Genomic DNA, 14,695 nt, shown 5'->3' with positions numbered 1-14,695 from the left:
GACAAAGTTAACGAAGTGGACGAAGTGGAAGAAGTTGACAAAGTGGAGGAAGTGGACGCAGGGGACGAACTTGACGAAGTTGACGAAGTGGTGGAAGTGGAGGAAGTGGAGGAAGTGGAGGAAATAGAGGAGGTGGACAAAGTGGATGAAGTGGACGAAGTGGAGGATGTGGAGGAAGTGGAAGAAGTGCACGAAGTGGAGGACGTGGAGGAAGTTGACGAAGTGGACGAACTTGACGAAGTGGAGGAAGTGGTCGAACTTGACGAAGTGGACGAAGTGGACGAGGTGGACGAGGTAGACGAAGGGGACGAAGTGGACGAAGTTGATGACATGGACGAAGTGGTGGAAGTGGAAGAAGTGTAAGAAGTGGACAAAGTGGAGGAAGTGGAGGGAGTGGAGGGAGTGGACGAACTTCACGAAGTGGACGAAATGGACGAAGTGGACGAACTTGACGAAGTAGACGAAGTGGAGGAAGTGGAGGAAGTGGACAAATCTGACGAAGTGGAAGAAGTGGAGGAAGTGAATGAAGTGAAGGAAGTGAAGGAAGAGGATGAAATGGATGATTTTAAGGAAGTGGACGAAGTGGACGAAATGGAGGAAGTGGAGAAAGTGGAGGAAGTGGACGAACTTGACGAAGTGGAGGAAGTGGACGAACTTGATGAAGTGGACGAAATGGACGAAGTAGACGAAGTTGACGAAGTGGAGGAAGTGGACGAAGTGGTGAATGTGGATAAAGTGGAGGAAGTGGAAGAACTGAACAAAGTGGAGGAAGGGGACGAAGTTGAATAAGTGGACGAAGTTGACGAAGTGGACGAAATGGGGGAAGTGGAGGAAGTGGAGGAAGTGGAGGAAGTGGAGGAAGTGGAGGAAGTGGAGGAAGTTAGAAGTGGAAGAAGTGTAGGAAGTGAATGAAGTGAAAGAAGTGTACGAAGTGGACGAACTTGACGAAATGGACGAAGTGGACGAATTGGACGAAGTGGAGGAAGTGGACGAAGTGGAGGAAGTGGACGATGAGGACGAAGTTCACGAACATGACGAAGCTGACGAAGTGGATGAAATTTACAAAGTGGAGGAACTGGACGAAGTTGACGAAATGGACGAAGTTGACGAAGATGACGAAGTGGAGGAAGTCGAAAAAGTTGACGGACTGGAAGAACGGGATGAAGTGGAGGAAGTGGAGGAAAGGGACGATGTTGAGGAAGTGGAGGAAGTGGACGAACTTGACGAAGTGGACGAAATGGACGAAGTGCACGAAGTGGACGAAGTAGACGAAGATGACAAAGTGGAGGAAGTGGAAAAATTTGTCGGGGTGGAAGAAGTGGATGAAGTGAATGGACTGGAGGAAGTGGAGGAAAGGGACGATGTTGAGGATGTGGAGGAAGTGGACGAAATGGAGGAAGTGTAGGAAGTGGACGAAGTGGAGGAAGTGGAGGAAGTGGACGAAGTGGACGAACTTGACGAAGTGGACGACATGAACGAAGTGGACGAAATGAACGAAGTGGACGAAGTTGGCGACGTGGACGAAGTGGAGGAAGTGGAGGAAGTGGACGAAGTGGAGGAAGTGGACGAAGTGAATGAAGTGGACGAAATTGACGAAGTGGACAAAATGGACGAAGTGGACAAAGTGGAAGAAGTTGACGAAGTGGAGGAAGTGGAGAAAGTGGAGCAAGAGGACGAAATGGAAGAAGTGAAGGAAGTGGAGGAAGTGGATGAAGTGGACGACGTAGACGAAGTATAGGAAGTGGCCGAAGTTGAAGAACTTGACGAAGTGGAGGAAGTGGACGAAGTGGATGAAGTGGAGGGAGTGGAGGAAGCGGACGAATAGGACGAAGTCGACGAAGTGGACGAAGAGGATGAAGTGGACGAAGTGGACCACATGGACGAAGTGGAGCAAGTTGAAGAAGTGGACGAAGTGCACGAAATGGACGAAGTGGAGGAAGTGGAGGAAGTGGACGAAGTAGACGAAGGTTACGAAGTGGATGAAGTGGAGGAAGGAGACGAAGAGCACGATGTGAAGGAAATGGATGAAGTGGAGGAAGTGGAGGAAGTGGACGATGTGGACAAAGTTCACGAACTTGACGAAGCTGACGAAGAGGACGAAAGAGACAAAGTGGAGGAAGTGGAGGAAGTGGACGAACTGGATGAAGTGGACGAAATGGACGAAGTGGACAAAGTTGACGAAGTGGACGAAGTGGAGGAAGTGGAAAAAGTTGACGAAGTGGAAGAAGGGGATGAAGTGAATGGAGTGGAGGAGGTGGAGCAAAGGGACGATGTTGAGGAAGTGGACGAAGTGGACGAAGTGGAGGATGTGGAGGAAGTAGATGAAGTGGACGAAGTGTAGGAAGTGGAGGAAGTGGACAAACTTGACGAAGTGGACAAACTTGACGAAGTGGACGAAGTGGACAAACTTGGCGAAGTCGACGAAGTGAGGGATGTGGACGAACTTGACGAAGTGGAGGAAGTGGACGGACTTGATGAAGTGGACGAAATGGACGAAGTTGACGAAGAGGAGGAAGTGGAGGAAATGGAGAATGTGGATAAAGTGGAGGAAGTGGAAGAACTGGACAAAGTGGAGAAAGTGGACGAAGTTGAATAAGTGGACGAAGTTGACGAAGTGGACGAAGTTGACGAAGTGGACGAAGTGGGGGAAGGGGAGGAAGTGGAGGAAGTGGAGGCAGTGGAAGAAGTGGAGGAAGTGGACGAAGTGGAGGAAGTGGACGAAGTTGACGAAGTGGAGGAAGTGGACGAAGTTGACGAAGTGGAAGAAGTGCAGGAAGTGAATGAAGTGGGGGAAGTGGACGATGTTGAGGAAGTGGCGGAAGTGCACGAAGTTGACGAAGTGGATGAAGTGGAAGTAGTTGACAAAGTGGACGAATTGGACGAAGTGGACGATGTGGACGAAGTGGACGAAGTGGACGAAGTGGACAAAGTGGACAAAGTGGACGAAGTGGAGGAAGTGGACGAACTTGACGAATTGGACGAAGTGGACGAAGTTAACGAAATGGAGGAAGGGGACGAAGTTGACGAAGTGGAAGAAGTGCAAGAAGTGAATGAAGTGGAGGAAGTGGACGATGTTGAGGAAGTGCACGAAGTTGACGAAGTGGACGTAGTGGAAGAAGTTGACGAAGAGGACGAAGTGGACGAAGTGGACAAAGTGGAGGAAGTGGAGGAAGTGGAGGAAGTGGAGGAAGGGGACGAACTTGACGAAGTGGACGAAATGGAGGAAGTGGAGGAAGTGGAGGAAGTGAATGAAGTGGAGGAAGTGGAGGAAATGGACGAAGTGGAGGAAGTGAATGAAATGGAGGAAGTGGAAGAAGTGGACAAAATGGAGGAAGTGGACGAAGTGGAGGAAGTGGACGAACTGGATGAAGTGGACGAACTGGATGAAGTGGCCGAATTGGACGAAGTGGACGAAATTGACGAAGTGGACGAAGTGGAGGAAGTGGAGAATGTGGACGAAGTGGAGGAAGTGGAAGAAGTGGCCATAATGGACGACCTTGACAAAGTGGACGTAATGGACGAAATGGACGAAGTGGACGAAGTTGACGAAGTGGACAAACTGGAGGAAGTGGACGAAGTGGAGGAAGTGGAGGAAGTGGACGAAGTGGAGCAAGTGAAGGAAGTAGAGGAAGTGGACGAAGTGGACGAACTTGACGAAGTGGACGAAGTGGACGAAGTGGACGAAGTGGACGAAGTGGACGTAGTGGACGACGTTGACGAAGTTGACGAAGTTGACGACGTGGAGGAAATGATGGACGTGGACGAAGTGGAAGAAGTGGACCAAGAGGACGAAGTGGACGAAGTTGACAAAGTGGAGGAAGTGGATGAAGTGGAGGAAGTGGAGGAAGTAGACGAGGTGGACGAAGTCGACGAAGTGGACCAAGTGGACGAAGTGCAGGAAGTGGAGGAAGTGGACAAAGTTAACGAAGTGGAAGAAGTGGAAGAAGTGGATGAAGTGGATGAAGTGAATGAAGTGGAGGAAGTGGACGAAATGGTGGAAGTGGAGGAAGTGGAGAAAGTGGACGAAGTGGAGGACGTGGATGAAGTGGAGGAAGTGGAGGAAGTAGACGAAGTGGACAAAGGGGACCAAGTCGACGAAGTGGAGGAAGTGGAGGAAGTGGACAAAGTTGACGAAGTGGAAGAAGTGGAAGAAGTGGATGAAGTGGATGAAGTGAATGAGGTGGAGGAAGTGGAGGAAGTGGAGGAAGTGGATGAAGTGCACGAACTTGACGAAGTGGACGAAATGGACGAAGTGGAAGAAGTTGACGAAGTGGAGGAAGTGGAGGAAGTGGAGAAACTGGAGGAAGTGGACGAAATGGAAGAAGTGAAGGAAGTGGAGGAAGTGGAGGAAGTGGAGGTAGTGGACGAAGTGGAAGAACTTGAAGAAGTGGATGAAGTAGAGGAAGTTGACGAATAGGACGAGGTCGACGAAGTGGACGAAGTTGACGAAGTGGACGAAGTTGACGACATGGACGAAGTGGAGGAAGTGGAAGAAGTGGACGAAGTGCACGAAGTGGACGAAGTGGAGGAAGTGGAGGAAGTGGAGGGAGTGGAGGAAGTGGATCAAGTTGACGAAGTGGAGGAAGTAGACGAAGAGGACGAAGTGGACGAAGTGAAGGAAATGGATGAAGTGGAGGAAGTGGACGATGTGGACAAAGTTCACGAACTTGACGAAGCTGACGAAGTGGATGAAATACACAAAGTGGAGGAAGTGGAGGAAGTGGACGAACTTGACGAAGTGGACCAAATGGACGAAGTGGACGAAGTTGACGAAGTGGACGAAGTGGACGAACTTGACGAACTGGAGGAAGTGGAGAATATGGACAAAGTGGAGGAAGAGGAAGAACTGGACGTAGTGAACGAAGTGGACCAAGTTGACGAAGTGGGAAAAGTGCAGGAAGTTAATGAAGCAAAGGAAGTGGAGGAAGTGGACGATGTTGAGGAAGTGGAGGAAGTGGACGAATTTGACGAAGTGGACGAAGTGGAAGAAGTTGACGAAGTGAAGGAAGTGGAGGAAGTGGACGAAGGTGACGAACTTGACGAAGTGGACGAAGCGGAGAAGTTGACGAAGGGGACGAAGTGGAAGAAGAAGATGAAGGAGTGGACGAAGATGACGAAGTGGAGGAAGTGGACGAGGTAAACGAAGTTGACGAAGTCGACAAAGTAAACGATGTTGAGGAAGTGGACGAAGTGGAGGACGTGGATGAAGTGGAGGAAATGGAGGAAGTGGACGAAATGGAGGATGTGGACGAAGTGGACGAAATGGACGAAGTGGAGGAAGTCGACAAAGTGGACAAAGTGGAGGACGTGGAGGAAGTGGACGAACTTGACGAAGTAGATGAAATGGACGAAGTGGACGAAGTTGACGAAGTTGACGAAGTGGAAGAAGTGGAGGAAGTGGAGGAAGTGGACCAAGTTGACGAAGTGGAAGAAGTGGATGAAGTGAGCGAAGTTGAGGAAGTAGAGGAAATGGACAACGTTGAGAAAGTGGACGCAATGGAGGAAGTGGAGGAAGTGGACAAACTTGACGAGGTGGAGGAAGTGGAGGAGGTGGAGGAAGTGGACGAACGTGACGAAGTGGTCGAAATGGACGAAATGGACGAAGAGGACGAAGTTGACGAAGTGGAGAATGTGGACGAAGTGGAGGAAGTGGAAGAACTGGACCAAGTGGAGGAAGTGGACGAAGTGGACGAAGTTGACGAAGTGGAGGAAGTGGACAAAGTGGAAGAAGTGAACGTAGTGGACGAAGTGGGCGAAGTGGAGGAAGTTGAGGAAGTGGATGAAGTGGAGGAAGTGGAGGAAGTGGAGGAAGTGGACGAACTTGACGAAGTGGAGGAAACGGACGAAGTGGACGAAGTTGACAAAGTGGATGAAGTGGACAAAGTGGACGAAGTGGAGGAATTGGACGATGTTGACGAAGTGGAAGATGTTCAGGAAGTGAATGAAGTAGAGGTAGTGGAAGAAGTGGACAGTGTTGAGGAAGTGGAGGAAGGGGACGAAGTGGATGAAGTGGAAGATGTTGACGAAGTGGCGGAAGTGGAGGAAGTGGACGAAGTGGACGAAGTGGAGGAAGTGGAGGAAGTAGAGGAAGTGGACGAAGTGGACAAACTTGATGAAGTGGACGAAGTAGATGAAGTGGAGGAAGTGGACGAAGAGGACGAAGTGGACGACATGGACGAAGTGGTCGAAGTGGACGAAGTGGAAGAAGTGGACGAAGTTGGCGACGTGGATGAAGTGAAGGAAGTGGAGGAAGTGGAAGAAGAGGAGGAAGTGGACGAAGTGAAGGAAGTGGAGGAAGTTGATATAGTTGACGAAGTGGACGAAGTGGAGGAGGTGGAGGAAGTGGAGGACGTGGACAATGTTCACGAAGTGGACGAAGTTGAACAAGAGGACGAAGTTGACGAAGTGGACGAAGTGGAGGGAGTGGACGAAGTGGATGAAGTTGACGAAGTGGAAGAAGTGTAGGAAGTGAATGAAGTGGAGGAGGAAGTGGAGGAAGTGGTGGAAGTGAAGGAACTGGACGAAGTGGACAAAGTGGAGGAAGTAGAGGAAGTGGAGGAGGAAGTGGAGGAAGTGGTGGAAGTAGAGGAATTGGGCGAAGTGGAGGAAATGGAGGAAGTGGACGAAGTGGAGGAAGTGGAAGAACTGGACGAAGTGGACGAAGTTGTCGAAGTGGAGGAAGTGGAGAAAGTGGACGAAGTGGAGGAAGTGGAAGAAGTGTAGGAAGTGGACGAAGTGGAGGAAGTGGACGAAGTGGAGGAAGTGGAGGAAGTGGACGAAGTGGACGAAGTGGAGGAAGTGGAGGAGGTGGACGAAGTAAACGAAGTTGACGAAGTGGACGAAGTGAACGAAGTTGACGAAGTGGATGAAGTGAACGAAGTTGACGAAGTGGACGAAGTTGTTGAAGTGGACGAAGTTGGCGACGTGGACGAAGTGGGGGAAGTGGACGAAGTGGACGAATTGGAGGACGTGGACGAAGTGGAGGAAGTGGACGAAATAGACGAAGTGGAGGAAGTGGACAAAGTCGACGAAGTTGCGAAATGGACGAAGTGGACAAAGTGGAGGAAGTGGAAGAACCTGACAAAGTGGACGAACCTGACGAAGTGGAGGAAGTGGAGGAAATGGAAGAAGTGGAGGAAGTGGACGAACTTGACGAAGTGGAGGAAGTGGAGGAAGTGAACGGAGTTGACGAAGTGGACGAAATGGACTAAGTGGACGAATTGGACGAAGGGGACGAACCTGACGAAGTGGACAAAGGGACGAAGTTGACAAAGTTGACGAAGTGGAAGAAGAAGATGAAGAAGTGGACGAAGAGGACGAAGTAGAGGAAGTGGACGAAGTGGGGATAGTGGAGGAAGTGGTGGAGGTGGACGAAGTGAACGAAGTTGACGAAGTGGACGAAGTTGACGAAGTTGGCGACATGGACGAAGTGGTGAAAGTGGACGAAGTGGACGAAGTGGAAGAAGTGGACGAAATGGAGGAGGTGGACGAAGTCGACGAAGTTGCGAAGTGGATGAAGTGGAGGAAGTGGACAAAGTGGAGGAAGTGGACGAACCTGACGAAGTGGACGAAATGGACGAAGTGGACGAAGTTGACAAAGTGGACGAAGTTGACGAAGTGGAGGAAGTGGACAATGTTGACGAAGTGGAAGAAGTGGATGAAGTGAATGAAGTGGAGGAAGTAGAGGAAATGGACAATGTTGAGGAAGTGGAGGAAATGGAGGAAGTGGAGGAAGTGGACGAACTTGACGAAGTGGAAGAAGTGGAGGAAGTGGACGAACTTGACGAAGTAGACGAAATGGACGAAGTGGACGAATTGGAAGAAGTTGACGAAGTGGACGAATTGGAAGAGGTTGACGAAGTGGAGGAAGTGGAGGAAGAGGACGAAATGGAGGAAGTGAAGGAAGTGGAGGAAGTGGAGGAAGTGGAGGAAGTAGAGGAAGTGGACGAAGTGGACGAACATGAGGAAGTGGACGAAGTTGAGGAAGTGGACGAAGTAGACGAAGTTGACGAACTGGGCGAATTGGAGGAAGTGGACAAAGAGGACGAAGTGGACAAAGTGAAGGAAGTTGATGAAGTGGAGGAAGTGGACGATGTGGACGAAGTTCACGAACTTGACGAAGCTGACAAAGTGGACGAAATGGACAAAGTGGAGGAAGTGGAGGAAGTGGACAAACTTGATGAAGTGGACGAAATGGAGGAAATGGACGAAGTTGACGAAGTGGTCGAAGTGGAGGATGTGGAGGAAGTGGAGGAAGTGGACAATGGTTACAAAGTGGATGAAAGGAAGGAAGTGGACGAAGTTGACGAAGTGGACGAAGTGGTCGAAATGGAGGATGTGGAGGAAGTGGAGGAAGTGGACAATGGTTACAAAGTGGATGAAGTTAATGGAGTGGAGGAAGTGGAGTAAATGGACGTTGTTGAGTAAGTGGAGGAAGTGGACGAACTTGACGAAGTGGACGAAATGGTCGAAGTGGACAAAGTTGACGAGGTGGAGGAAATGGAGAATGTGGACAAAGTGGAGGGAGTTGAGGAACTGGACGAAGTGGAGCAAGTGGACGAAGTGGCCGAAGTTGACGAAGTTGACGAAGTGATGGAAATGGAGGAAGTGGAGGAAGTGGAGGAAGTTGGCGACGTGGACGAAGTGGAGGAAGTGGAGGAAGTGGAGGAAGTGGATGAAATGGACGAAGTGGGCGAACTGGACAAAGTTTAAGAAGAAGATGAAGAAGTGGACGAAGAGGACGAAGTGGAGGAAGTGGACGAAGTGGAGGAAGTGGACGAGGTAAATGAAGTTGACGAAGTGGACGAAGTTGACGAAGTGGACGAAGTTGACGAAATGGAGGAAGTGCACGAAGAGGAGGAAGTGGAGGAGGAGGTGGACGAAATGGAGGCAAGGGAAGAAGTTGACGAAGTTGGCGACGGGGACGAAGTGGACAAAGTGCAGGAACTGGACGAAGTGGAGGAACTGGAAGAAGTGGACGAAGTGGAGGAAGTGGACGAAGTCGACGAAGTGGACGAAGTGGAGGAAGTGGACGAACCTGACGAAGTGGACGAAATGGACGAAGTGGACAAAGTTGACGAAGTTGACGAAGTGGACGAAGTGGACGAAGTGGAAGAAGTAGACGAAGTGGACGAAGTTGACGAAGTAGAGGAAGTGGAGAAAGTTCACGAAGTTAACGAAGTGGACGAAGTAGTCGAAGTGGACTAAGTGGAGGAAGTGGAGGAAGTGAATGAACTTGACGAAGTGGACGAAAAGGACGAAGTGGACGAAGTTGACGAAGTGGATGAAGTGGAGGAAGTGGAGGAAGTGGACGAAGTGGAAGAAGTGCAGGAAGTGAATAAAGTGGAGGAAGTGGACGATGTTGAGGAAGTGGAGGAAGTTGACGAAGTGGACGAAGTGGAAGAAGTTGACGAAGTGGAGGAAGTGGACAAAGGGGACGAACTTGACGAAGTTGATGAAGTGGACGAAAGGGACGAACTTGACGAAGTTGACGATTTGGACGAAGTTAACGAAGTGGAAGAAGAAGATGAAGAAGTGGACGAAGAGGACAAAGTGGACGAAGATGACAAAGTGGACGAAGTTGACGAAGTGGACGAAGTGGAAGAAGTCGACGAAGTGGAGGAAGTGAAGGAAATGGACAAAGTGGACGAAGTGGACGAAGTAGACGAAGATGACAAAGTGGACAAAGTAGACGAAGTGGACGAAGTGGACAAAGTGGAAGACGTCGACGAAGTGGAGGAAGTGAAGGAAATGGACGAAGTGGACGAAGTGGACGAAGTTTACGAATTGGACGAAGTGGAAGAAAAAGATGAAGAAGTGGACGAAGTGGACAAATTGAATGAAGAGAAGGAAGTGGACGAAGAGGACAAAGAGGATGAAGTGGAGGAAGTGGAGGAAGTAGACAAAGTGGAGGAAGTAGATGAATCAGACGATGTGGACGTAGCGGAAGAAGAAGATGAAGAAGTGAACGAAGTGGAGGAAGTGGAGGAAGTGTAGCAAGTGCACGAAGTGGACGAAGTGGAAGAAGTGGACGAAGTGGACGAAGTGGAAGAAGTGGACCAAGTGGAGGAAGTGGAGGAAGTGGACGAAGTCGACGAGGTGGAGGAAGTGGACGAAGTTGACGAAGTGGACAAAGTGGACGAAGTGGACGAAGTAGAAGAAGTTGACGAAGTGGAGGAAAGGGAGGAAGTGGACGAGGTGGATGAACCTGACAAAGTTGGAAAAGTGGACGAAGTGGAACAAGTGGAAGAAGAAGATGAAGAAGTGGATGACGTGGACGAAGTGGAGGAAGTGGACGAACTTGACGAAGTGGATGAATTTCACGAACTTGACGAAGTGGACGACTTGTACAAAGTGGAAGAGGAAGATGAAGAAGTGGACAGAATGGAGGATGTAAAGTAAGTCAACGAACCTTACGAAGTGGACTAAGTGCACGAACTTGACGAAGTGGACGAATTCGACAAATTGGAAGAGGAAGATGAAGAAGTGGAGGAAGTGGATGAAGTGGAGGAAGTGGAGGAAGTGGACGAAATGGAAGAAGTAGACGAAGTGGACGATATGGACGAAGTGCACGAATGTGATGAAGTGGACGAAGTCGATGAAGAAGATGAAGAAGTGGACGAAGCGCATGAAGTGGAGGAAGTGGACGAAGTAGACGAAGTGTACGAAGTGTACGAAGTGGAGGAAGTGCAGGAAGTGGAGGAAGTGGACAAAGTAGAGGAAGTGGAAGAAGTGGAGGAAGAGGAGGAAGTGGACAAAATGGAGGAAGTGGACGAAGTGTATGAAGTGGAGGAAGTGGACGAAGTTGACGAAGTGGACGAAGTGGAGGAAGTGGACAAAATGGAGGAAGTGGAGGAAGTAGAGGAAGTGGAGGAAGTGGAGGAAGTGGAGGAAGTGGACGAACTTGACGAAGTGGACGAAATGGACGAATTGGACGAAGTGGAAGAGGAAGATGAAGAAGGGGATGAAGTGGAGGAAGTGGAAGAAGTAGACGAAGTGGACGAAGTGGACGAAGTGGACGAAGTGGACGAAGTGGACGAAGTGGACGAAGTGGACGAAGTGGAAGTAGTTGACGAAGTTGACGAAGTGGAAGAAGAAGATGAAGAAGTGGACGAAGTGCTTGAAGTGGAGGAAGTAGAGGAAATGGAGGAAGTGGACGAAGTAGACGAAGTGTACGAAGTGGAGGAAGTGGACCAAGTGGAAGAAGTTGAAGAAGTGGACGAACTTGACGAAGGGGACGAAGTAGACGGAGTGGACGGAGTGTATGCAGTGGACGAAGTGAGCGAAGTAGATGAAGTGAACGAAGAGGACGAAGTGAACGAAGTGGATGAAGTTGACGAAGTGGAGGAAGTGGATGAAGTGGAGGAAGTGGAGGAAGTGGAGGAAGTGGAGGAAGTGGGCGAAGTGGACGATGTGGACGAAGAGCACGAACTTGACGAAGTGGATGGAGTGGAAGAAGAAGATGAAGAAGTGGACGAAGTGGATGAAGTGGAGGAAGAGGAGGAAGTGGAGGAAGTGGACGATGTTGAGGAAGTGGACGAAGTTGACGTAGTGGAGGAAGTGGAAGAAGTTGTTGATAAAGTGGAGGAAGTGGATGAAGTGGAGGAACTAGATGAAGTTGAAGAAGTGGACGAAGTGGAAGAAGTGGAACAAGAAGATGAAGAAGTGAACGAAGTGGAGGAAGTAAAGGAAGTGGACTGATGGACAAATTTATGATCACCAAAATATGATGTCACAAACTTGTTGAACAATCGGCAAGTATGACCGAATCGTTTCAAGTAATAAACTCGGTAAGACCAAGTATCGTTGTCCCAAAGGACTCACGGCCTAGTTTAGTTATGTGATTTGTTGATTAGCTAAGACTTAAGAACGAAATAATTGAGGTTTAATATGCAAAACAGAAAATAAACATGTATGCATGAGGTTTTGATCAATGGCAAAAGCAAAAGACAAGCACTTTCAATGAAATATATATATGAATATGTTGTTGGGGGTCAATTTCATCTTATCCACTCTCATATATTTTAGGAATTCAACATTCAATTCATCATTGTTAATGTCACTCTCTAAAGTACCTTTCAAGAAGGCTTCTCCCTAATTACGAGTTCATACAATTCCTAGCATTCCTAATAATTAGTTCATCAAGTGCAGGAGCTTAACGACAACCAATATAATATTGGGAGTAATTCCCCGGATCTAGACTTCCCCGTACGTTCCCGTATCGATAAAATCAATAATCATGCATTGAATGAGTTAAACAAAGCAAGCATTAAGCAAAGAGGAAAAATCCTAACTAATGATGAAAGAAAGCATAAATCTTAGATTAAGATGCAAGCACAAATTCCATATATGAGAGCTTCAAAAGATTACATTGATTCCCCAACAAACATACAAGGTTTAGTTCACCATATTCATGGTGAACCTAGATGAACAATAATGAAAGAATGAAGGATAAAACCCTAGAAAGGTGAAGAGGTAGCCTGAGCATCCAAGATCCTCCTTCAAAGGGGTGGAAGAGAGAGTGTTTGCTTCGTTTCTGCCAAAGATACCAAACCCTAAGACATCTAGGTCTTTAAATAGGACATAAAAATAATAGAAAACGGGTCCAGGCCTAAACAGATCATAAAATCGCATAAAACTGGCCCAAAACTCGTCTGGTTGACTTTTTTCGTATTATGGTTGACTGCTTGACTTTTTGGTTGACTGGTTGACTTTTCTGGTTGACTGGTTGACTTTTCTGGTTTCTGGTTGACTTTTCTGATTCCATCTCTCTCCTTCTTCACTTCTTTCACTAAATTCACCTTAAAACCTGCACAAAAACACTGAAATCAAGCATAAACCTGTCCAGCTCTCTTATTTCTGAAAATATGGATAAAAGCATGATTTCAAGCTAGTTTCTAAGTGTAAAGCTTGCTTTTTGTGTCAATTTTAAGCATGAAAATAACAGTTTTTCAACTGTTATCATGGACGAACTTGACGAAGTGCACGAACTTGACAAAGTAGGCGAATTGGACGAAGTGGAAGAGGAAGATGAAGAAGTGGACGAAGTGGAAAGGGTGGATGAAGTGGAGGAAGTGGACGAAGTGGAAGAAGTAGACGAAGTGGAGGAAGTGGACGATGTGGACGAGGTGCACGAACTTGACGAAGTTCAGGAAGTGGACGAAGTGGAAGAAGAAGATGAAGAATTGGACGAAGTGCATGAAGTGGAGGAAGTGGACGAAGTGGATGAAGTGGACAAAGTAGACGAAGTTGACGAAGTGGAGGAAGTGGAGGAAGTGGAGGAAGTGGACAAACTTGACGAAGTGGACGGAGTGGACGCAATGGACGGAGTGGACGGAGTGCACCCAGTGGCCGAAATGAACGCAGTGAACGAAGAGGACGAAGTGAACGAAGTGGACAAAGTGGACAAAGCAGACAAATCTGACGACGTGGACGAGGTGGAGGAAGTGGACGAAAAGGACGAACTGGAGGATGTGGAGGAAGTGGAGAAAGTGGAGGAAATGCAGGAAGTAGATGAAGTTGACGAAGTGGAAGAGGTGGAGGAAGTGGAGGAAGTGGAGGAAGTAGAGGAAGAGGACGAAGTGGACGAACATCACGAAGTGGACGAACATCACGAAGTGGACGAAGTGGAGGAAGTGGACGAAGTAGAGGAAGTTGACAATGTGGACGGAGTGGACAGAGTGGGCGGAGTGGACGAAGCGGACCAAGTGAACGAAGAGGACTAAGTGGACGAACGGGACGAAGTGGAGGAAGTGGACAAAGTGGAGGAAGTGGAAGAAGTGGACGAATTGGATGATGTGAACGAAGAGCACGAACTTGACGAAGTGGACGAAGTAGACGAATGGAAGAAGAAGATGAGGAAGTGGATGAAGTGGATGAAGTGGAGGAAGTAGAGGAAGTGGACGATGTTGAGGAAGTAGACGAAGTTGACGAAGTGGATGAAGTGGAAGAAGTTGACGAAGTGGAGGAAGTGGATGAAGTGGACGTACTTGACGAAGCGGAAGAAGTGGAAGAAGAATATGAAGAAGTCGACGATGTGGACAAAGTGGAGGAAGTAAAGTAAGTGGCCGAACCTTACGAACTAGACTAAGTTCACGAACTTGACGAAGTGGACGAATTCGACGAAGTGGAAGAGGAAGATGAAGAAGTGGACGGAGTGGACAAAGTGGATGAAGTGGAGGAAGTGGAGGAAGTGGAAGAAATGGACGAAGTGGGGGAAGTGGACGCAGTGGACGGAGTGGACGAAGTGGACGCAGTGGACGAAGAGAACGAAGTGAACGAAGAGGACGAAGAGAACGAAGTGAACGAAGAGGACGAAGTGAACGAAGAGGACGAAGTTGACGAAGTGGAGGAAGTGGAGGAAGTGGACAAAGTGGAGGAAGTGGAAGAAGTGGACGATGTGGACGAAGAGCACGAACTTGACGAAGTGGACGAAGTTGAGGAAGTGGACGAAGTGGACAAAGTGGAGGAAGTAGACAAAGTTGACGACGTGGACGAAGTGGAGGAAGTGGAGGAAGTGGAGGAAGTAGACGAAGTTGACGAAGTGCAGGAAGGGGACGAAGTAGAGGAAGTGGAGGAAGTGGAGGAAGTGGAGGAAGGGAGGAAGTGGAGGAAGTAGAGGAAGTGGACGAACTTGTGCAGCGCACGAAGTTGACGAAGTTGACGAAGTTGACGAAGGGGACGAAGTGGAGGAAGT

General features: G+C 48.6%; 1 protein-coding gene across 1 annotated transcript in view; it reads right to left on the bottom strand.

Annotated features, from left to right (window-relative positions):
* Positions 1-14,073: 14,073 nt before the first annotated feature.
* The window catches only part of LOC124843999 (heat stress transcription factor A-5-like), a 1,968-nt gene continuing 1,346 nt past the window's right edge, over positions 14,074-14,695 (bottom strand). The window contains exon 3 of the mRNA XM_088113089.1: positions 14,074-14,085. Coding sequence (XP_087969215.1) covers positions 14,074-14,085 — 12 coding nt within the window. The remainder of the gene's footprint in view (positions 14,086-14,695) is intronic.

Source organism: Vigna umbellata, chromosome 4 (assembly GCF_029865625.1).
Source record: "Vigna umbellata cultivar VRB3 chromosome 4, Vumbellata_1.0, whole genome shotgun sequence".
Classification (NCBI taxonomy): domain Eukaryota; kingdom Viridiplantae; phylum Streptophyta; class Magnoliopsida; order Fabales; family Fabaceae; genus Vigna; species Vigna umbellata.
Note: the sequence above shows the minus strand (reverse complement) of the source record. Positions and strands in the feature narration are given on the sequence as shown.